This window comes from Lepisma saccharinum, chromosome 10 (assembly GCF_977018435.1).
Source record: "Lepisma saccharinum chromosome 10, izLepSacc3.1, whole genome shotgun sequence".
NCBI lineage: Eukaryota > Metazoa > Arthropoda > Insecta > Zygentoma > Lepismatidae > Lepisma > Lepisma saccharinum.
Window position 1 is genome coordinate 70,573,503 of NC_139238.1, and position 25,761 is coordinate 70,599,263.

The window sequence follows — 25,761 nt, forward strand, 5'->3', positions numbered from 1 at the left end:
CCTTCCTACAGGTCTCTTACCATCAGGTTTCCAAACAAGAATCCTGTAAACTCTTCTTCCCTCTTCCATTCGTGCCACAATGACCTGCCCATCTGAATCTTCTAGATTTTATTATTCTAATAATATCTGGACATGAATACAAATTATGTAGTTCTAAATTATGTAACCTTCTCCACTCATCTGTCTCCTCATTCCTTTTAGGCCCAAATATTTTCCTAAAGAAAGAATTCATAATTGTTCCTGTGTTTAAAAAAGGTGATAAAATGAACTGCAATAATTACCGTGGAATCTCTCTACTCTCAACAACTTATAAAATATTATCTAACATTCTTTTAACAAGACTAACCCCATATGCTAATGAAATTATAGGTGATTATCAATGTGGATTTAAACGTAACAGATCAACTACAGATCAAATTTTTCACATCAGACAGACACTTGAAAAAAGTGGGAATATAATCAAAATGTCCATCAGCTATTCATTGATTTAAAAAAAGCATATGATTCGGTCAAAAGAGATAAATTATATAATATATTAGTAGAGTTTGGAATACCTAAGAAGCTTGTTAGTATGATAAAAATATGCACCAGTGAAACAGAAAGTAAAATTCGTGTGGGTATTAATATGTCTGACAAATGTACAATTCATGATGGGTTAAAACAAGGAGATGCATTATCTCCATTGCTCTTTAATTTTCCTTAGAATATGCTGTTAGGAAGGTAAAAGAAACTAAAGAAGAACTAAAATTAAATGGTGTGACTCAGTTGTTAGCATATGCAGATGATGTAGACTTACTCTGGGATGATGTGAATACAATTAAGAATAATGCTAAAATATTTTTCAAAACTGCTAAAGAGATAGGTTTGGAAGTTAACAAAGAGAAAACTAAATATATGCTTACAGGCCGAAACCAAGTGTTAGGTAATAATCAAAATCTAATTATTGGAAACAACTCGTTTGAACCAGTTTCCAAATTCAAATACTTAGGAGTAATATTAACAAATGAAAATTATATTAAAGAGGAAATAAAAAGTAGACTTAATTCAGGAAATGCATGTTACTTCTCTCTTCATAAACTTTTGTCTTCTCGTTTAATATCTAAGAAACTAAAAGTTAAAATATACAAAACCGTAATTTTGCCTGTAGTATTATATGGATGTGAAACTTGGTCCCTTACATTGAAAGAGGAACATAAATTGAGAGTATTTGAAAATAAGATCCTTAGGAAAATCTTTGGACCTAAAAGGGATGAGGAGACAGGTGAGTGGAGAAGGTTACATAATTTAGAACTACATAATTTGTATTCATGTCCAGATATTATTAGAATAATTAAATCAAGAAGACTTAGGTGGGCAGGCCATGTGGCACGAATGGGAGAGGAAAGAGGAGTTTACAGGATTCTTGTTTGGTCGACCCTATTGAACTTAAATATCTTAGTCCCTGTTGAAAATTCTCGTTTGAATAAAGTGTGTTGACACCACAAGTTAGTAATGACCAATAACAAAAATAAATCCGTGTAAAGCATACATGACATCCATCAAAGATGGGCAGCCTTATTTTTTAAACCGCGTACAATTTGTATTCCTGTTCAAATATTATTACAATAACTAAATCAAGAAGACTTAGGTGGGCAGGCTATGTGGCACGAATGGAAGAGGGAAGAAGAGTTTACAGGATTCTTGTTGGGAAACCTGATGGTAAGAGACCTGTAGGAAGGCCAAGACGAAGATGGAGGGACAACGTTGAGATGGACCTAAGGGAAATCGGTAGGGATGGAAAAGAGTATATAGATCTTGCTCAAGATAGGGAAAGATGGAAGGCCTGTGTTTCTGCAGCCATGAACCTTCGGGTTTAAGAAGGCTAGAGAGTAGTTAGTCATTTTCAAATACCTCAATTTATCTTTATTTATTTGTCTGCGAACTCTTATATACAAATTCTATTTCTGGAATTTTGGAAACTCTTAGAACAATTTATTATTTTGATTAAGTTCTAGAATACGAAAACATGAGCTCATTTAGCTATTTTTTCGGATATTTTGCTAGAATGCAAGTTAACTGAACGTTATTCCTGTGGGATGTAAACAATGTATCACTTCACATTTTTAAAAGCCGATAACTATTCAACCGGGAAGAATATCGTTTCATGTGAAAAGGTGTTAGGTAAAAATCAATGGCGCTACTTAAATACATACTTTATAGCGTATATATTACACGTATATACATATATATATATATATATATATATATATATATATATATATATATATATATTCCAATTGTAAACAGGGGACACTGGCTCATCTCGCATGCCTTTCGTGTTGTATGTATTATCTAACGTTCATAGCAATCGCAAATGCTAACAGGAATATTACGGGAAATACTTCAGTGTAAAGTACTCTCTGGTATTAAAAAAATGGTATGAGATTTTTGAAAGCATTTATGCTGTAGCTGTTGTCTGGTCTTACGGCGGGCGGCCTACATGCTGGCAAAGGGAAGTGGGGAGCGGGGAATACGCAGTAGATAAACCAGACAACAGCTGTGGCACCGAGAGTTACGGATTCGCTGGAGTAGCTGCTGCGCACATCTCGTTCTGCAAGCTGCTGTGTTTCTCAAGGCACTGGATTGGTTACTTTCCTGCTCTCCACTTCCCTTGCCTGCATCTAGGCCGCCTGCCGTAAGACCAGACAAGAGCTTTGGCAAAATTGCTAAGGGAAATACGTACTTTCGTCTAAACCGAGACTAATAGAAACGTTCGTACTGAAGCGTCAACAAAAACTGCTACCTCCAAGCGTTGTGCGATAAGGTAGACCCCTACTTCCCAATTTGCAAGGGTCTTTGCGCATGCGTCATAGGTTTAGAATGCCTAAAAGCAAGAGCAGACGCAAGACGCACAGGTCTCAACCCAGCTTTAGACAGTGAACATTGATTCTTCTGGCGAACGAACAAAAATAATTGCGAAGAAACAAGCGATCTAATTGGCAAATTCACTTTCTTAAAAACAAGTCAACAGAGGTCGCTTCCTTCCGTCAATATCTTGGCTTCTGACCAAATGAATTTGACAAAAGTAACCATAACATGTACATAAATGTTATTAGCTTTATTTATTCCTGCAAGAAAAAATATAGAAATTCACGGTAGTTCGAGAAATAATAAAAAAATATAATTTGTTCTTTCTATAATTGTGAGTATGACTTCTTTCTTTTGATGTCTATTATTAAAATTTCCTAAATTTTGTCTAGAAAAATAACTTCATTTAAAGTTATAAATATCGACTGCAGCGCCTCATACGATCAGTAGATAATACTAAGAACACATTAATTTTCACCATAGAAATCACAAGCATCTTTAAAAGGTTTTTATGCTAACATTTGCACACAATAGAAGAATTTGCTGTGGAAGCCCAAATAGTTCGGATCTGTCTTTAAACTGTTACTCCAGTCCCGATTAGCTCCCTTGTGAACTAACTACAACCAACACCTGGCAGACATTCGACTTCCATGATTTAAAACAAGTGAATATCAAGTGCACGAGTCTAGTAAACAAGTGTGTATTGTCGCGTACCTCATGCTGCCGGAACGATTGCTCGTCAAATTGATGCTTTCGAACTGCACTGTGTGACGTCACTTCTGACGTCACTCAAGCCTGCTTTTTCGACATTTCGGACAAAGACTAATGCCTGTTTGCACCACCATTGCACAAACTCACTCGCGAGTTTGAAAATTCACGGGTCAGGGTAACCCTGGAGTTATGATCATTTTCCATTGCACCAATCTGAATAGTAGCTAGACTCAAAGCAAGTGCCTAAACGCCATACAGATGGAAGCACGTGATTGGTTACTTTTTTCGAGAAGGCGTGGTACCACTTGTGGTGTGACTGAATGGCAGAAAAAAGAGAAAGCTTGGAGGTAACGGGACTTTGATATTTCTTCAAACAGTGACAAGGGACTGCCACGAGAAAATTTCAAGCACGTGATAAAGATGGGGGGGGGGGTAATATTTACGTGAATATATTTTGATATATTATTGCAGCTTGCAATCATAGTAAGTATACCTGCCGCAAAATTAGTTTGGTATTGAGAGCTGAAGGAACACGCGTCACGGTGTTGCCATATCGTGCGGTACGGTACGCAGTGCAGCCGTCTGACGCTGTGTCGAGGAAAATGTGTTATGACAAGGAGCAACAATGATGGAATGTGTTATTGTTATTTATTGTTTTTCGAGCGAAACTGGATTCATTTACATGTTATGAAAAGGAACAACAATGATGAAATGTATTATTGCTTTCTCTCTTCATTTCCATCTCCCTTACAACATGAACGAAATAACGAAACTAGCATTGTTTATAGGTTACCTTTTCAATTCATTCTGAAAATATTAAATATATACACTTGCAATAGCCATTGCTTTCCGAAGTCGCCGTTAGAGTCTGCCCATCTTTCAATTATACCTCAACTGAAGTGCACAAAAGTGCAGTTGGTGGGGCGTCTGACTTTCACGCGGGAGACCCGCGGTGGTTTGTGGAACTTTTTTCAAATATTTTCAAATATCCCGAGGGGCAATCCCATCATACCCTCAGAGGTGTCATCAGTCCATTCTTTATTCACACTGTGATTGGCGTTTACCCAGGTTTCGTCAAGCCAAACGATTTCGTCAAAATTGTGCTTCGTAATTTCCCTGAGGAATCTACATCGCCATGCAGAAATGTAAGGTTTCTACATCAGTATTTTGCATCCATTAATTTATTTTTTGTATGAGAATCCCAGAGATTGTATCACTGTCCTTAAAGATGTCTCCCCACCTTGAAAAAGTCCAGAATCTTTCAACGAAACGCGCAGTTTCCCAACAGTGGGATGATCTTTCCTCCTATAATAAGAGTAAATATGGCGACGAATAGCGTCTTGCTGAAAGGTATCTAAATTTGTCACGCGTTTACTGATATTCCTCTTCTTTCCTGGGGTTTCCAATTTTCAAGCCTCGCATTGATTTATTTCCACCACATTATATTTTTCTTTCCCTATGGTAACAATAGTGTTCTTAGACATGCCGACAGCAGCAGCAGTCCTGTCCAGAAGTTTATTTAGAGAAATGGTTGAACCCCCATTGTTTTTCTCTTGCTCAGAATATTTGCGCCCAGAACAAACGATCTCCCGCGTTTTGCCCTTGAGATGAATTCTTTTACCTAAAGCTTTCTTTCTTTTAGTGCATGGCCTCTTTGGTACATTGTCATCTCGAGTATTGTCTCCTCTGTTTGACATTCTTCACACAAGCAGAACACAGATAATTATGTTTAAAAAAAACACACACTAAAACAACACGCTCTATACAACAAACAATACGCTAAATTCAATAAACACTACACAAACGGACCGGTTAAATATCACAGCAACTCAATACAACGCAACAAACAAACAACACGTCCTCTCCCAACAACTTGAAATCTGATCGCAGGAACAATCACCCGAGAAGCGGCAACACTGTGATAAACGTTTCCTGTTGCTAAGTAACCAGGGCTTGTGTGAAGCACTGGGAAGAGTTTGATTGGCTCGCATGCCAGCAACCCACCCTCCCACAGTGACGTAGACTCGGTTTCTCCGCGTGCTTCACAAGCGTCAATATCAAACTAATTTTGCGGCAGGTATAGTTTTATAGTGATATTTGAAGATTGATTTCGATGCAGGTAGTATTCACGATCGCTTTATGGCTAAGATTGTTCCACTTTCTCCTGCTACTGGGTGTGTTTGTTTATACGTATTACACGTACAATTTTACAAACTCGGTACTGCAGAATGTGCACAGTAGAACATCTGCCAAAGTATATAATCAATAACATGCTATGAATTCCTTTCTTTTTATATATACAGTTTAAGTCTATAACTTCCAATTATACATTTATTTAGTTTTGAAATTCTGAAGTGATACATAACCGGTTGCAGATGGCAGCCATTACTCCTCTGCTCTTGGATTAACTCCGCTTTTACTCACCGATCTAGGAGGGTAAAGTTGACCCTCCCATTACTACCACCTTACCCGTCGTTTCTGTTGGTGCAACAGATAATCAGCCGATTCGTGGGTTAACTGCGAGTTTAATCTTACTCGCAAGTAAATCGGCGTTGGTGCAAATTGGGATAATATTGCCTTTCCTCATAACTGTGTCTTCCTGCATGTATTCCTAGTTAATATCTGTACTTTTTTCTCCATCTTTACAGTTCGAACTGTCCCCTCTGGCGACGGGAGGGATATTCATCGTCTCTGGAGGAACTTACGGGATCATGGCTCCAGTGGTGGGTCGCTTCTGTGACACCTTCCTTCACCCGAGACTATCGGCGGTCATCGGAAGCGTCCTTGTCATCATCGGGTTCTCGCTCATTGGACCAGCGCCATTCATACCATTACCCACGTGAGTTAACTTATTTTCTACTACCTATTTGTCACTCTATTTGCTCTACTCTTAAGATATATCAATGTTCATTGCTACTCTGAGCCTTAGAGTATCCTCTGAAATCACGTCTAAATTCTTGCCATCCAACTCATTAATCATCTAATCCTGGTTCTCTCAGAATTTCCTTCAATATATTGTTTATATGGCATATTCTCCTACTGACATATTCTTGCAATCCAACTATTCATCTGCTATTCCAAATTCTCTCAGAATTTCCTCCCATAAATTATTTGAATGACTCTTGTCCTCCAACTCTTGATCTGCTATTCCCCCATTCTCTCAGAATTTCTTTCAATGTATTGTTTGAATGACACATTTTCTCCTTCTGACATACTCTTGCCACCATCCAAATCTTCATCCGCTATTCCTGGTTCTCTCAGAATTTCCTTCACTACATTGTTTGAATGGCATATTCTCATTCTAACATATTCTTGTCTTCCAACTATTCATCTGTCATTCCTGGTTATCTCTGAATTTCCTTCATTTCATTCTTGAAATAACATTTTCGTCTTCTGACATATTCTTGCCATCCAACTATTAATATTTTATTCTCTCATAAGTTCCTTAAATACATTATTTCAGCGGAATCCTTTCAACTATTTTTCTTCTCACCCTTATTCCATTCTTGGCTTTAAACCTTATCTTATTGATGTACCTTGACCATATCACGTTTCCGATGTGTTATTGTCCTCGTTCTTACTGAAACCTTTCTACAAATATTGCTTGAATATAGTTTTTTGTTCAGTTCTTTGTCTTAATCTTCTGTGCTCAAGCATTGTTGTAGTCTAAATATTGCTTCACTGACAAATTCTTTTGCAATTATCTTCTTCCTGGTTTTCCATTTAAGCTTCTTCCCTTCTGTTTTATACACCGTTTCACTAACATATTATATCAATGAATTAATTTTCTCTTCTTATCTTCTTTGAAACATTGCTTCACTCTCATTCATTTCAAATCACATTTATATTTCCTTCACTGCCTCGTCTACCCTTTCTTTGTAATTGCCTGACATGTTCTTTACAATGAGCTACTTACTTATGTTGTTCTTCCTTTGACATGGTATATCTTTCCCCTTCCTTCCGTCCTATCTTCACGATTGTTTCATTTACAGTTATTGCTAATCAGATCTTGGTATTTCTCTCGTCCTTCTTCATATGACACTGGCATTCAACTATTAATAATTATTTTTCCTTCCTTATATTTTAATTCCAAGACTCCGGTTCTGTTCCATTCTCAATATTAAACTTCCCTGCAGTACTTAACTCCCTTTTGATGCTACTGTTTAATCAGGGCCAGTTCAAGATAAACTTTTCACCCCAGCAGGGTGGATTTTTCGCACCCCCTAATTTCTACGCTGACATTCCCCCAACTTTTCACTCTGGTCTCCCTACTTCCCACCAGCCCTGAATAAAATATTACCATGTTATATATTTACTGTTTCTAATGGGGACAAATAATAACCTTATATTTTAAATACCTTAAAAGTTACTGTTAAAGAACACGTTATCTTAGGTATTTCTTTAATTCCTACATCAATATAATAGTAATATGGTAGCCTAATTTGCTACATGATTTTGCAATATACTTATGTTATGCAGCAGTAACTTCAATTATTTTTGTTCACAAAAACTTAACTACTCACAAAACAAATAGTCACGATTTATAGTCAGAAATAAGTCAACATATTTCAGCACTGTCTCATTTATAATTCATGGCTATATAACACCTTATTAATTTGCTGTCAAATTTACTTTGTCGTTCTCATTTAATATATTCAATCCCTTTACATCGTGGAGTGAGGTGACATTCTGTATGAGCATATGAATAAGATTTTGTTCTATTTTGTTCCATCCAGAATTTTATGGCTGTGTATTTTGGGACTTTTCCTTAATGGCACTGGACTTGCATTCCTTCATGTTGCGTCGTTCATCGAAGCTCTTCGTTCCTGTTTGTAAGTATTGCCATTTATACTGCAATATACTAGCTATACAGATAAATTTTATCATTATTTCCTATCAATGATACATTAGAAATCTCAAGTTTACATCAGCAGGCAAAATATTCTGTTCAATTTTGAAAATATTAGTAAAATCAATCCAAATTTTGAGAAAAGTCACAGAAGAGTATGTTAAGTATAAAAAAAGACTTAAAAATCTCATAGAATGTTGTCAAAATGATCTGAAAAATTAATTAAAATTAAATGTGGCTGTTGTACAGTGTGTTTCAAAAGTCGTGCAACTCAAACTTTGATCTCTTATAACATAAAGACCGTAAGAGAAATTTACACTGGGTTTTCTCCATTATAAAGCGTCATGCAATGAGATATTTTTGAATTCTTAACATATCAACTTACTCCATGCAGAAAATTCTATAAAATAATAAATGGCGGAAGTCAGCGTTAATTTTTCCAGAACTGTACTTTTCAGTGAAAAAAAAAATAGATAATTTATCGAAGGGCAAAAATTATACTTCCGATGACTTATGCCATGTTAATCCTTCATTTGCAACCAATATTGGTCATGTGCAGCTTTGGATACGTCTGGGACTGCTTATTATATGTGTTTAGTGAAAAAGTGCCATTATAGTTCCTAACACTAACAGATCCAACTTTTGTTAATATACGCAAGCAACATGTACTTTTAAAACATTACTTTTGAAACATACTGTACTTGTAGGGTACTCTATTGAAATACAACACTTTCATACATATTTTATTTCTCAAGCTAATGGAAACAAGCTGATGCTGCACATGGACCATATTCTGATTTGATTTATTATACCTCGCTTTTCTGCCACATTTGGCTAATCGCGAAGATGAGGATGAGTGATGATATGATGAAATTGATGAAGAGACACAAACACAAAAAGGCGCCGCGATTCAAAAATGTCCCCCTGGCGTCGTAGCGCCTTGAGCTAATCACTCGGCCAACGCGGTCGGCCGATATTCCGATAGCACTCACTAATTTTTCAGATATGTGGAAATTTACGTTGAATTATCCTAGTTATAATTGTCATTTTCCGCAAATTTGTCGGTATCCAAGATACGAAAATTAAATAACCATAAAAATTAAGAGTATGATTCCTACGCGTTTGAAGCACCAATTGACGACTTCCGTCAGGTTAATGATATACCTTAATTTTATCAACTTGTGGATCTAGTTCACATTTACGATTACCAAATATAGAAACAAAATTAAGCATTTCGAAGCTGAATAATGCATTGCATTTATAGAATAATGAATAGTTTTTATATTCACTGTTATTTAAGATATTACAGGAAGTAACTTTAATAAACGTAGAAAGCATGCTACATAATTGTGAATAATGTTACGTATCTTAATAATCTACTATTTCAACCTAACTTCTTCATTATGTAAATTTGATGTATGCTTTTCTCTCAGTTTTATAAATAGCCAATTACCAAAGTCAAGAATAACTGTTTTCTTACCAAAGTATTATTTAAACGGCAATTCACTATACAAAATGTAGTACTATTACCATACATTTATAATATTATTTACATGTAGAGTCATTCCATGCGAAATCAACACAGCCTTTGACCTGACCATCTCCGATTTTCATGAAATTTGGGGAGTTGAAACTATGCATGGAACTTAGTAACTATGAAAATTTTTAGTCTCGTGCGTCTTGTAATTGTTAAATTATTCAAGGTCAAAGTTAGCAGAAATTGGCTTTTTTGAGCCCGCTTAGCTATACTAAATGTGCTGTAACTCCGCCCCTATTTCGCCTAGGAAGCTCAAATAACGCTTATTGTACAGGGAATTGAATAAGCTTTCCAGTGATATATAACAAGCCTACCTTTGGATAAAAATATAATTTTGTCACGTGACCTTGACTTTTGACCTTGAATATCTCAAAACATGTCATCACCAAAAATCGTGAAAAAAATATATTTGGTCCCTCATTTCATACCATAAAACATATCAAAAAATCATTCTGAGACTGCAATGGGATCAGAAGATACAAAATAATATGTGTAACTATGTGACTGATAAAAACCCCATTACATGAACTATGAAGAGTCAAATGTCCCTTAACACTCCCTACAAAATGTGAAGGAGTTATCCTGGGTATAATTGGTCATGAAAGAAATAGGTTAGGCACAGGGAGATCCCTAGCCGTGTGTGTCAAACGCAGATCCGGCATATTGTTGACCGCCATATTGAATTCAACGCAAAAATTTCAAAGGAAAGGGGGTGATGTGATATATCAAATGAGGCTAGAATTTCACGAGAAATGAAGTGACGAAGGATTTTCCAACGTATCTTACGCCAGCAAAAAGTTATACACATATCTTTCACTTATGATATATGCACATTATAATGTTGTCAATGTTCCTGTGAGCACACTCGTTGACGTCTCTCACACTCGCATAGAACATTTGGCAATGTAGCATGTGCGACAACTATGCCTTCTCTCAGATGGTCAATATCAGGGACTTTTAGTGCATGCACCATTCTCTTCAAATGTTTCTGAAGGTAAAAGTCCTCCTATGATGTTAGATCTGGGGAATGTGCAGGCGTTTTAATAGATCCCCGTGTGCCCATCAATCTACCCAGAAAATTACCATGAAGAAATTGCGAAAATGTCCACATAGTGTGGTCACTCTCTGCCCTGTTTCAAAACTCTCGAAAAGTGCCATATCCCGTAAGCAAGGGTGAAAAAACCTGTTCACTTAACAAATCCAAGAAGCTCTCACCATTTAAGGTTCCGTTGTTGAATATGGACCAACCATTTCCGTTCGCCATACATTATACCACATAATTTGCTTACCAGCAACAACTATTCGACTGAGCAAATCACAGGTATTGCATATTATTTTTATTAATTTCACCGTGAACATAAAAATTAGCCTCGTCAATGAAGAATTTTTCATTCCAAAGGAAGTGTCACGTAATTGTTTGAGATACTTTTCCCAATATTCTTCACTATTCAACTATTTGGTGAGTGTATCTGATTAAAATCATATGCAATGGTGCGTATACTTCTTTCTCTCCCAAGATGTCAGCGTGATCTCGATGAGTTCCTAACACGTTAGGAGCATTCCAATGCTTTGTTTTTAACACCTCGAAAAGGAGAAAATGGTTACAAGCATGCAGTAATAAATTTTTGCTGGTTAAATATATGTTGGATAAACCTTCGTCACTTCATTTCTCGTGAAATTCTAGCCTCATTTGATATATCACATCACCCCCTTTCCTTTGAAATTTTTGCGTTGAATTCAATATGGCGGTCAACAATATGCCGGATCTGCGTTTGACACACACGGCTAGGGATCTCCCTGTGCCTAACCTATTTCTTTCATGACCAATTATACCAAGGATAACTCCTTCACATTTTGTGGGGAGTGTTAAGGGACATTTGACTCTTCATAGTTCATGTAATGGGGCTTTTATCAGTCACATAGTTACACATATTACTTTGTATCTTCTGATCCCATTGCAGTCCCAGAATGATTTTTTGATATGTTTTAGAGTATGGTATGAGGGACAAAATATATTTTTTTCACGATTTTTGGTGATGACATGTTTTGAGATATTCAAGGTCAAAAGTCAAGGTCACGTGACAAAATTATATTTTTATCCAAAGGTAGGCTTGTTATATATCACTGGAAAGCTTATTCAATTCCCTGTACAATAAGCTTTATTTGAGCTTCCTAGGCGAAATAGGGGCGGAGTTACAGCACATTTAGTATAGCTAAGCGGGCTCAAAAAAGCCAATTTCTGCTAACTTTGACCTTGAATAATTTAACAATTACAAGACGCACGAGACTAAAAATTTTCATAGTTACTAAGTTCTATGCATAGTTTCAACTCCCCAAGTTTCATGAAAATCGGAGATGGTCAGGTTAAAAATTGCACATATATCTGTTGATTTGGCATGGAATGACTCTGTAGTCAATAGATATTTTTCATCTTTGCTGATTACTTTCATAAAATAGAATGCAATAAAAGTTTATGATTCCATAATATCTGTTTGATACGTTCTTTTTGACAGACATTTATTTTTCAGTGCTATAAATTTGCGAAAACGTACTGAAATGGCAACTCTGGTATATTCAATGTTTTTTTCAGTTGAAAATGCAAAAGTAATTATACCTCTAAAGACTCAAATCTAGGTAATCTAGAAATATCACCCGAACTAAACATTAGAGATTTAATAAGCCTTTTCTAAAACTAATGTTCTACATTGCTTCGATCTGTAAAAATGTTGCTTCACAATACTTGCGATGGAATTTTAAAATTGTAAAAGATCTTTCTTTTCAGGCAAAATGGGTTTTCCAATGATATGCACACGTATGGTCTCATATCTGGCATTTGGGCAGGATCCTTCAATCTGGGTGCCTTCATTGGTCCAACCGTAGCAGGGATCTTATTGGACGCCGTCGGATTCAGAATGGGATCTCTCTTTGTTATTGGTACACAGGTTCTAGTGGTGAGTTTTTAATTTACTTAATATACAGAGTGTCCATATACTAGATATTTAAAAAGAAAACTTTATAACATAAATCAGTGAACTGCTTAGTTTATAAATATAGGGTGTTCCTGTTGAATGTAACTATCTTCAGTTGCTTGGGAAAACTTACAGATTTCAGATATAGTGAAACAATATTGATTATTTTTATATTACACTCATAAATTTATGTCAATGTTTCAATTAAACCAAAGGCTACAACTCATTGGCAAAAGTTAAGTTGCCAAACTGACTTCATCAGATCATCATTGCAGTCCCGTCACCAACAGGATCTAACAATTGATACAGTGTGTACGACAGAAAATGTACTGCCACTTCAACCACTGCAATGCAGTTACGAATGAGGCAATTTGGTGCTCATTCAGATGAGACAAACATGTTGCTTCATTGTATCCTGAACTGTTATATTTCAGGCAAAAATGTATTCATTTAAGATGAACACCCTGTATATAATTTTATGTTTTTTAGCACAACGTATTTGCTTCTTCCGTCAGGTATGTTCTGCTGAGATGTTACGCATCAAGACAGTATGCTTATCTTGTAGTGTGCCATCACCTGCAAGTGTTGACAAACCAGTGCGTTTTAACTACGATATTCAAAAGAGGCCATTTTGCTGCCTTTATGTTTGAAACCTGAATTTAACATTTGATCACATCCGTGACGTTTGTTCCTGTGTGTTTGTTCTGCTAAAAATGATAGACTACCTACCACATCAGGTGTTGTAATGGACGTTCGCAGGATTTTTCCCATTGGCAAACAACGTATTTTTTCCCACAGAACAAACGAGGCATACTTTCCCCCATACTAGTGTTGCCTCCTCAAGTAATATTCCTTCTGTTTGAAGATATCATGTTCAAGCATGTTCCTAAAGGCGGGCATACATTAATGTAAAAACACGTCGAGGTCATTAAATTTTGCACGCAACGTAGAAATCCGACAGTATTTGAGGACCTGCGGACGGTACGCACCGTAAGTTTCACATACACCCCCGTAATTTACCTACGACCCCAAAGTTTAGGAGGCCTTAACTTTTCTGCGTATACGCGTGCGTAAAGGCGGCTGGGGATAAAAGGGCAGGTTGGGACTGGAAGGAACCAGCGGAGATAAAGGGGCTGTTCATTGCCAAACTTTTCCGGTGGCGGCGCCACCCTTGTTGTGTCCCTAAAGAATTTCGTTCGTCATTTGGTTGCCCTAAGCTTTTCATTGGAGCGCGATGGGATGGCAATTCAAACGTTATTTTCAACGTTGGCAAGAATTTCTTGTGTAAATCGATAATAAAAATAACAGAGTTCAGAGTTTTACACTACACTCTTAGGTTTCCTCTTGTTGAGACTTGCGAGTAATTCAACGGCGGGAGTTATAATCGGAGAAAACACGAGATACTACCAAAATTATAAAGAAAAATATAGTAAGTGCGTAAGAGCATGATATTTCCGATAACTTAATACTAACATACGTTTGCATTGTACAGTATTAAGCAAGCAGATATTTCCCCTTGTATTTTCGTCTATTTTTTTGGAAACAACAATTTTATAATTACAATTGCTGTAAATAAGAAAGCCCTAGAGGTTGCGTGACATGAAACAGAAGATAAAATATTTTTTGAAATAACTATTCTTCTCGACAAATGTGTATATATTAAACAGAGGACCATATTTACTAGTTATACGGAAAAGTATGATATCACGTAAAGAAAAAGAGTCGGTTATTAATGATAACAATAAAAATAAAAGTACAGTCACGCGGAATTATTATGTATTATTTCTTACCGGATTCACAACAATGAAGCACTTAAATTGTGGAAATTGCAAGTGACGTAAACAAGTGCTGTGCAAATTTTACTTTTTTGAGTTCCGATATCTTTCCTGTTGTTGACGATCGTCTATTCCAAAATCTTACTTTTACAGCACTGATTATTCAACTATCACGTTCAGACATAATTTCTGAGGTTAAGATGAAAGTAAACTTCCAATTTAATGTAATAGCAGCACGTTCGGCATCAAATTTCTCATGTATTTAAATGAGAGAAGAATTGCCCATCAAAAGCGTGGGGACACAACAGGTGTGCTGCCACCTACAATAGTTTGCTTTGACCAGGCCCATTCCCCTGCTCTTCCCTCAGCCAAGACCCAGGTATTGTGAACAATGATAATCCGTGAGGTTCCACCGCTGCAAGGTCTGTCCCTGGGGACCTCCTTTGGAGAAAGCTGGTAGTACGGGACTACCTGAGCTTGCGCTTGGAAGAACTGGGATCCGAGGGAAGGATGTACGGATCAAAATGTACGTCCCAGTGTATGTCTCGGCAATCTGGCGTAACGTACTTGCGTAAATAACCAGCGGATTTACGTCGCGTATTTGCACGTTAGTATTTGGGACGCTTTATAAGAGAAATTACTGAGACTGAAATAAACTTATATGTGCGAAATGTATACTTTTAGGTTGCCATTAATTTCCAAGAGGAAAGGCTGGGTTGTCAAGCCACGGATTATTATTATTATTATTCAAGAATTTTAGAAAGGGGTCATTTCCCTGTGTACATGAAAATGGCATTCAAAAATTTTAACTCGTTCATTGATAGACAAAAATATCAATTTGGGTCATTTTAAGGGGAATTTTCATTTCAAATTTTTGATTTGCTCAAATTTCTGGAGGGACTGTAACACCATCAGCTCCCCTTTGCGTACGCCAGGGGTCGGGTATGTACGTGAAGGAAGCTACTAGCTCTGTGACTGCGGAGAATTCTAATTTTAAAAAAAAAATCCAGTTAGTACATAGGAGAAAAAAATCCTGCTAGTAGATCAGCCATTTGATCCTAGATGGCTCTGAATGTCAGGTCAAGCGAGAGTTTAAAAAAATAAGTACTACTGTCTGAATTCCCGATCAACGTACTTCGCACTTCCGGAGACAGTGTTCCTGGAGAAATGTCAAGCCCTCTTTGACATCCAGCACTCAACAGCAACACTAGAACCTCGCGGTACTAGTGCGAAACCGTGAAAGTAGTTTGACTCCCCCAAACGGGGAATCCATCCAGAAGTACAAGCCTCCAAGCAGCTGGATTACAGGAGCTCGCCACAACCCCCAGCAAAAAATACTCTGTTCCAATTCGACTTTGTAGCTCCTTGTCCAGCCAAAAGAAGCAGCTGTGTATCGTACAGGGTAGCAGGGCGTGTAATGTTGGCAGGCCCGAACACCAAAGGGGACCGAAAAGCAGTGCCACAACCACAGGGGGCAACCTTGGACGGAAATCAATTCAAGGGGGGACAAAGATCGAAGTGAAAAAAGCAAGACTAGCAGAATCTAAGCAATAGACGAAAGCATTTCCTTTAACATTTTTGCTAGCATAAATGCTTCCAAAAACCTTATAACAGATATAGTACTTTACACGAAAGCATTTTATGGAACATTTCAGTTAGCTGTTTCAATTACTTATTGTCGTTTAAAACTGTGAAGTGATACGTTGTTTACATCTCACGCGACCGCCATTACATTTCGACTCGTGACCATGAGGTCGCTTCTGATTGGTTATGCTACGAGGAATGCGGCTATGGAAATAGAACCGACTTTATCCTTGAGAAATGCCATGGCATCTGAAATGCCATAACGTTTCTCACTTTACACGGTGGCTTTTTGTCATGTAATAAATGTTAAGAAAAATGCTAAGGAAAATACTTTCGTCTAAAGTGGGCCTAACAGGACAAAAGGATACTCAAGATGAAATTAGTTTTCACGTAGTGTGGCAGAAAAGTAATGAGACTGATTTTCTTTTAACCATACATACTGTACCTTTTTTACAAATCAAGGTTATCCACTTCGAAATACTTCTTGTGGACAGCTACACAGCATCGGAGGCGTTGTTTCATTGTTCGTAGCAGGGTTGTAAAGTGTCAGCTCGTCGGTAACGCTCTTCTAGATATTAGTACCAAAATGGCGCCCTTGCAAGTGGTTTTTGAGCCGGGAGAATAGAAAGGCAAAGAGGGGCAATTTCCCCTCTCGATTTAAAATTTTATACAAATAAAAATACATTCCTTAATTGTTTTTTGCTGGCTTCGCTCGCAATATCTCCTTTCCTTAGAGTGTTGTCTCAGAGCCGTAGCTAGGGGACAGCGGGAGTCAACCCTGGGAGCCGAACGATCTAAGTGAAAAAAAATTGTAAAACATTGATTGCGTTTGTGTTTTAAGTCCACTTATACACACTTAAGGCTAATCGGGACTGGACCTACGTTTTGAAATGGGATCCGAACCACTATGTGCCTCCACCGGGTATCAAACCCGGGACCCCTTTATTACAAGGCGTCGACGCTACCACTACGCAATCGTGGAGGCATAAATTGTAAAAAAGAATGCCATGGCGCCACGTGAAATTATTTGCGCCCTGTTAAATCAATAGTTTGCAGTTTGCAAAAATGTGGCTCTAAAAATTTTCATGTTCGTTTCGCTCGCAGTGTTTCTCTTCTGTAATGGATTCTAAATTACCAGAAAGAGAAGCGAGACTAACTATGTACTTCGGATTGTTGCTGCTAAACACATTTGAGAGACAATTTGTATCATTTTTGCTGTTACACACACACACATACGTATATAAAATAATAATAATAAGCCGGAGCTCTAGAGCCCGTGAAGGGCCTTGTCCTATCTCCCGACTGCCAGTCTGCCTCCCACAATCCTATATAGAGGTGTGGAGATCTTCAACTGATAATGGGATGACGTGGGGTCAGCACGCCGAACCCCTAGCCGTTGTAGGAGATTTCAGAGACCTGTTTACGTTACTCACTTGTAGCTCCCCAATTGCCTCACGATGGTGGGTACCGGACCTATACACAGGCCGAGAACCTAGAGACTGAACCCAGGCGAACTGGAACCCATACCGTTCCGCAATCTGAGCCCAAAGCACAGAGCCTTAGACCGCACGGGTCAATTTGGGTCAATTTAAGGGGAGCTTATATTTATAACTTTGGATTTTTCCCGAGTTTCTTACTGCTTTCATTTTAAAATTTTGATTTTCTCAAATTTCTGGGGAGGGGGAAGGGGGAGGGCTGTAACCCCATCAGTTCACCATTGCGAACGCCAGTTGGGTCAGATGTAGAATATGGGTACGTGAAGGAAGGTACAGTCAACGGCAAAGATAGTGGTAGGCAAATTGTCCACCACTATCTTCATTAATTTTTTATTCTACATCCTGTGTTGTTTTAAGGAATGAAAGTATGTTGGTTCGATGCAGGCATTGTTCTCTGCTTATTGACGTTCTTATTTCAATTCATTGTCATCCTAATGTGTAATACAGACCGAATGAAAATGGTGGTGGACAATTCGCCTACTGTTTTTTTTTGCTGTTGGGTGTACCAGTGCGAAGTCGTAAAATCGTTTGGCTCCCCAAAACTGGGAATCCATCAAAAAGTACAAGCCTCCAAGCAGCCGGATTACAGGAGCTCGCCACAACCCCCAGCAAGGAATGCCCTGCTCCAATTCGACTTTGTAGCTCCTAGCCCACCCAAAGAAGCAGGGGGGGTAATGTACTAGTAAGGGGTAGCAATGCTGGCTGATGAAGCCTAAGGAAGTCCGAGAAGGAGCTTCAAATATTTTTCTACTTTACCAACTTTTACTTGCTTGGACATTTTTAACAATTTTATCTTGTCTTGAGTAAAAAGCAATTTGTTCTGTTTACCTTTCACTACCAATGCACGTAGCCAGGGAGGGGGCTTGGGAAACTGAAGCCCCCGAAATCCTACAAATATCTAATTTAAATAGTGTATAGTTATAATTAATTTTACTTCCTTAATTGGCGAGCTACGAGTGAGTAGCGTAATCCGGTCTCCGAAATCTCCTACAACGGCTGGGGGTTCGACATGCTGACCCTACGTCACCCCCCATTACCGGTTGAAGATCTCCACACCTCTTGGTAGGATTGTGGGAGGGAGACCTCGCAGTCGGGAGATAGGCCAAGCCCCTCCAAGGGTTATCGAGCCACGGATTATTATTATTATTATTATTATAACAGGACTAAACAAACATCTTGTATAATAAGCTGTAATACACTTAGACATTCATCTTCAGACCTTCTGCTCCCAACTTTTTTCGGCTTTACATGGCGGCGGTTATAAGATGGGCGAATCCCATAGTCGCTCTTTCGGGAAATCAATCACACTGATTGGTTAATTTGGTTCATATTACGTCAATTTTCTTCCCTTTTTTGCTAATCGCGAAGATGAGGATCAGTGATGATATGACTAGTGTTGCCCACGAGACGAGACTTTGGCCTGTCTCGTCTCGTGGAAATGCTGGGAAATGCTGTCTCGTCTCGAAAATATTCGTTTGTCAAAGGGACACATGATCAATCTCGTCTCGTCTCGAATTTTTAAAAGCCTGTCCCGTCTCGTCCCGTGGGCAACACTAGATATGACGAAGTTGATGAAGGGATTCTCATAAAGATCACCCATGCTCAGTCCGTAATTCGAACTCCCCAACCCCTGGCGTCGTAGGGAGCTGCGATAACAACTCGGCTGCGAATTCATACTGGTTGATTGATTGATTTGCTTTATTTTAATTCGCGTCTTGTGCCCCTTTTGGCTAATTTTCGAAGATAGGGATGAGCATAGATTTGATGAAATATAGCTTAAATATGGCAGTGCAAGGCTTAAGCCTTAAAGTTGCAGGTTTAAATGAATTATACATAAAGGCTTGATCGTAAAGAGGTTTATTAAATATCATGCCTGAAGTGCTTGAGACAACATAAATGAGAATAATAATAATAATATAAACCCCAATCTAAATTCAATAAGTAACCAAGAAACAATTTTTCAGAAATTGAATTATAAAATTAAATCTTTACATAAAGATGTAATTCTAACTGACTTCCTAACACTTTATTTAATAAAAAGGGATTATAGTAATTTCAATCTAATATCCAATTATAATATTCATTTTCCCCCTAAAAACCTATCTCAGAATAGAACAAGTGTGCTGTGCTTTAATTAAAATAGCCCAACTAAATACACTACATAGCAAAACTTAAAATACAAAACCACTACAAAAACCGCTACTCCCTGGACTTGGTTCCATTCCGAGTATGTCCCTTTTTACACTCAAAAGAACTCAACGTGCTTTGACCTCAGCTTTTCAGTGGGAAGTGAAGTTTTCACATGAGACTCGCTTTCCACTGACCTCAAGTATTTCTTAGCCACGCCTCTTTTTCCAAAGCAAAGCCATCTAGTGGCAAACTAACTAAACATTTATCTTTTTTACACTCAAAGACCTTTCATATCGTTATAGTCTCTCTCTCTAGCCTTCTTAAACCCGAAGCTTAATGGCTGCAACAATACAAGCTTTCCATTTGTTCCTATCCTGAACAAGATCTATCCACTCTTTTCCATCCCTATACCGATTTCCTTTAGGTCAATCTCAACGTTATTCCTCTACCTTCGTTTTGTCCTTCCTACTGGTCTCTTACCATCAGGTTTCCAAGCAAGAATCCTGTAAACTCTTCTTTGCTCTCTCATTCGTGCCACATGGCCTGCCCACCTAAGCCTTCTACATTCCTCTGGAAACGCACACCGAACAATAACATAATTGAAATGTTAAGGAGCAAAATCTTACAGAAAGAAAATAATTTGACTAGGAACTTGCCATATGTATCTTTTCAAAATTGTTGGGGACGCTTCTTATGTACAGACATCATATATAACTACAAACAAACGCTCTAAAATTTGAATTTGTGCCCATTAGCATCGTTAATTACCACTCATCATTATCATTTTGTTTTACTTGTTTATTTTCCCTTGAGCTTTCGTGGAAACTAAAGGATATCAGCGCCTGTGGTGTTTAGGAACAAGTCAACAACTATCATGTTACGTCAGTGGCTCCATCTATACGTAAACACGAAAATCCAAGGGGAGGGCGTGGGGCCAGCCAAGAAGATCAATATGCATTATTTTCGTTAATGTTAAAAGTGGATCACTTATCTGCGTTCTAGGTAAGGGGGAAAGAGGCACGTATCTCTAAAAATATATTTCGAGGATGGGGTGGGGGCGAGGGTTCCGAACCATGTGTATCAGCAGTTATAAAACTTACGTTTAAATTAAAATGATTACATTAAATTATATACTAAGTAAAATAATTTATTGTTATTATTACATGAATAGGTACAAATTCTGTGCAAGACATGTAACAGTACCAATTCATTAACTGGTTTAACTGTATAGTGGAACCACAAGCAAAAAAGCCTGCGCAGACCCGCAACTCCTGTGCACCGTACTCACGCGTGGAGGGGAGGGACAGAGTGGATGGAGCATGCTTCCTTATGGCCCGAGGTGAACTGAAGAAGGTGGAGGTGCTCGTAGACTTTTCGCCGAAGGTTTAAGATCGGCGTAACTTGTGTAAAAATAAGTGTCCTGGCAAATAAATTAATGTCAAATAGGTGAAAAATTGAATAAATAACAAAATAGGATTTTTGATCCACTTGGCGAAACGTAAAGATTCTGATTAATATTTTATGCATATCATCATAAATGCATCAAACTTTGGTACTATCTTTCAAAACCCTATGATTTCAATGTAATTCTTGCCTTCCAATAAGTCCAAAGGAAATTAATAATCATCGATTATACATCAAATGCTAAACAAGTATATTTTCATTATTTAATTTTAGTAATTGGTAAGTCTTTTTGGGGGGAGGGGTCTGAACCCTTCGGCTCGCACCTAACTATATTCTTGGTCGGGATATACTTTAAAATATTTCGTAATTAGCATTTTAAACTTTTGTTTTAAAAGTTTTTCATCACCGAATTCCAGGCACCTGGTAGCGCAAGGTATCCTTCGACGGCTTGTGTCCTTATCTGCCAGTGCTGATGTTCACTTCTGCTGGGTCACGTGGGGATACAGGGTAACGAAGCAGCCGATGCTGCCGCCAAGTCTGCTGATGCAGACGGCAACGTTCTCGTCTACCTTCTGCCAGCTAGCGACCTGCAGAATGTCTTTCGTTGTTCCCTTCTTGACACTTTGCAGGATGAGTGGGGCGAAGTAACGGGAAACAAGCTTCGAGCTACTAAGCCCACCATTGGTGCTTGGTGGATCGTCGTACCGTCCATTCCGTCGAGGAGAAGTTGTTGTAAATCGGCTGCGTATTGGACACAGAAGTCTCACACATGGTCACTTGCTGGAAGGGCTGGACCCTCCAATGTGCTGTGTCTGTCTGAAATGTCATCCTAAGTGTTCGGCATATTCTTCTTGAATGTGTCGATTTGCTTTTCTCAGACTTTTAATCTCCCCAACTGTTTATCATCCCTGTTGTGAGACGACAGTGTTTTGGCAAATGCTGTATGTCTATCTGTGGGGAAGTGTTTAGTATGTTTTTACCTTTTTAATGTGCAGTGCTTCTCTTGTATAGATCTCTTTACAAACTTGCACTTTACACTTTAAGCTTTTCCCAAGGGACTTTTTACACCTCCTTTTTTAACCCTTATATAAGAATTTTTAGTAAGGGGCCATTTCTCCGTGTACATGAAGGGTGCAAAATGGCCACGTGCCGACTTACCCAATAAAAAATACTTCTTCATTAAATGACAAAAAATTGGTAAGTTTCATTTTAGGGAAAGTTTTTATTAACAACTTGGATTTTTCCCAAGTTCCTTACTGCTTTCATTTGAAAATTCTGATTCTCAATAGTTCGGGAGGGGCTGTAGCACCATTAGCTCCCCTTTGCGTACGCCAATGGGGTCAGATGTAGATGATGAACACGTGAAGTGTAATTTTTCAACTTAGTATATTGGGGGAAAAAATCTGCTAGTAGTACCGCCATTTGCTGCTAGATGTCTCTGTTAGGTCAAGCGAGAGTTGAAAAAATTAAGTACTACTGTCCGAATCCCCCATTCACGGACTTCGCACTTCCGGAGACAGTGTTCCTGCGGAAATGTCAAGCCCCCAATGACATCCAGCAGCAACACTAGATCTCGTGGTACAAGTGAGAAGCCGTGGATGTTATCTTACCCCCCAGAAAAGGGGAACCCGTCCAGTAGTACAAGCTTCCAAGTAGCTGGATTACAGGAGCTCGCCACAACCCCCAGCAAGAAATGCCCTGCTCCAACTCGACTTTGTACAGTGCATTTTACGATCGAGTCGCCCGTGGAGCGGCGGCAAGCGCACCGGGCAGCGAGAGCTCATCTGCCGGCAAACGTGATGCAACATCCGCGTAACTGGAACCACTAGCTTTATAATGAAATAATCTCATACAATTACATTGACAGTTAGAATTAAAATGAGCATGCACCTTGTTACAAAAGGTGCTGATAATGTTACCCTCCTGCAGCCACACATTTACGACATTTGTAATACAAATGTTCACTAGCATGTATACTCTGTACAATCAACAGCAAATGAATTAGGAGAAAAAAGATTTTCTCGACGAAAAATGAGTTGGCAATGCTGCGAACACCGAGGCAATCTTGATAAGAGGCTTGAGGAGCGTCCAGCTAACTTTCCTGAAAAGCATAACTCAACTCCAGTATCGAAGGTCATGCTACACGTGGATTGGCAACTTTCGGGAGCATGCTGTCTGTCTACACAATTCTCCCCAAATGCCTGTTTGAAGATGAACCTTCTGCTCGCATTATATTTTTCAAATGTAGTTCTGACGTTGTAGTCATTTTACAATTATTTGTATTTGTTCTTATTTTGCTTTGCTTTTATGTCACCTTTACAATTAATCGAAACTATGAAGATGGATGATAATGAGATTAAATTGATGAAGAGACACTTAAAAAAGAGATTGCCAGACCAGGACTCGAACCCGGAACCTAAAGCGGATAAGGTGGGGTGCCGTCAATAACTCCCGACCATGAACTGGAGTGTAAAATTTGTAATTTCTCAGGAGTATTTTTTGTTCTGTTCATGACTACGAGGGTCACTATTTATATATGGAGCCTAACAATGAAAAAACAGGAATTTGGCATTGAAAACTGCTTTATTGTTTTTCGAAGTATTCTCCTTTATGGTCAATACACTTTTGCATTCGTTCGAACCATTTGTCAAAGCAGTTTTTCCAATCTTCTTGAGACACCTCCATAATATGGTTTTTGAACGCATCAACGGCGTCTTCCGCCGACGAAAATCGTTGTCCACGCATTTTATTCTTGACATTCGGGAACAAGAAGAAGTCATTGGGTGCCAAATCAGGACTGTACGGCGGATGACCCATCAATTCCATTTTTTGACTGTTCATAAAGTCGGTTTTTAGACGAGATGTGTGACAGCTGGCATTGTCTTGATGAAGAATGATCCGACGGCGTTTGTTTGTTTTCCGTATTTGACCGAAGACCTCTGGAAAACAAATTGTTGTGTACCATTCAGAGTTGACCGTTCTACGTTCCTCTAAAGGCACAGTTGCCACATGACCAGTTTTCCCGAAAAAACAGGCGACGATTTGTTTCGATGTGCTTCGAGCGCGAACAACTTTTGTTGGATTGGGTTCATCTTGAAACACCCATACAGTCGACTGCTGTTTACGTTCCGGCTCATATGCATATATCCATGATTCGTCACCTGTTACAATCTTATATACGTCTTTTGAAGCACCACGATTGTATTTATTGAGCATTTGTTTGCACCAATTGACGCGAGCGTCTTTTTGAGTTTTTGTCAAATTGTGTGCGATCCAACGAGAACATACCTTTCTCACAGCTAAATGATCATGTAATATTTTATATATGCTGGTGGAACTAATGCCTATGGTTGCCTCAATCTCACAGTATGTCACATGACGATCTTGCAGTATTAGGTTTTGCACAGCATCAATGTTTTCTTGAACAACAACTGATTTTGGACGACCTTCGTGAATCTCGTCGGTGAGCGAATGGCGGCCACGATTAAATTCGTTATACCAGCGTTTCAGTGGCAAAGGATGGGGCTTCATCGCCAAATGTGGAAGTAAGTTGATCGATGCACTCTTGTCTTGTTAATCCACGTCGAAAATCGTAAAAAATCATCGCACGAAAATGTTCACGAGTTAATTCCATTTTATTGTTGTCGTGCAATCTCCAAGGTAACATAAACAACACAAATGAAGCTATTGACAAAACATTTGAAGTACGTTATGGTCAATAATGCCAGACGATTCCGTGTAAACGTCAAATCGCGCCTAACTTCAATCAGTGTTGCCAAGGCTCAAAATATAAATAGTGACCCTCGTAATACCTGCTTTCGGACACTTAATTTATAAGTGACACACTTCGTTCGGTGGGGACAAGCCACGTATTGTTTGAGAGGAGGGACACATCTCGTTCATATACTAGATACAATCATGGACTATACTTGAAATGTGACGTGCTAAACAATACTTTCGGAGATCAGTTGGACATAGCAATTTTGATATACAAGTTGCATTTTCTCTACTTATTCATTATGCCTCATAGATAATCTCGCAACAACGCAAACTGTTTTAATTGACTCGAATTCACAGTGACTAATATATACTGGACCTACATATTTTAAATGCAAAATCTAGGTGACGAAAATATGCCTCAACACGAAATGAAAATGCAATATTCATTCAATACACTAAAAAAGCTAACCAAAGCAGAATTTTAACAACATTACACACGTAACGTTTCCATCCTCTAACAGGATTTTTGTTGGAGTAAGATTCACATGGCGTAATAGGATTATCATTCACTACAAAGCAATAGCTATAAACATGAGATCAACCTGAAATGAGGGGTTAGAATTCACCATAAGAGAACTGCAGCAGGTAAAACAAAACACATATGTAAGGAAGAGGTGTGTAAGTGTAAGTTTCTATGTGAAAATTGACTGAGTGGTAGCACTAGACGGTTTTACGTCAA

General features: G+C 38.4%; 1 protein-coding gene across 1 annotated transcript in view; it reads left to right on the plus strand.

The window, feature by feature from the left end:
* LOC145994374 (MFS-type transporter SLC18B1-like) overlaps nucleotides 1–25,761 on the plus strand; it is a 91,873-nt gene that overhangs the window by 62,640 nt on the left and 3,472 nt on the right. Inside the window, exons 8-10 of the mRNA XM_083130487.1 lie at nucleotides 6,207–6,397; nucleotides 8,295–8,390; nucleotides 12,727–12,895. Coding sequence (XP_082986613.1) covers nucleotides 6,207–6,397; nucleotides 8,295–8,390; nucleotides 12,727–12,895 — 456 coding nt within the window. The remainder of the gene's footprint in view (nucleotides 1–6,206; nucleotides 6,398–8,294; nucleotides 8,391–12,726; nucleotides 12,896–25,761) is intronic.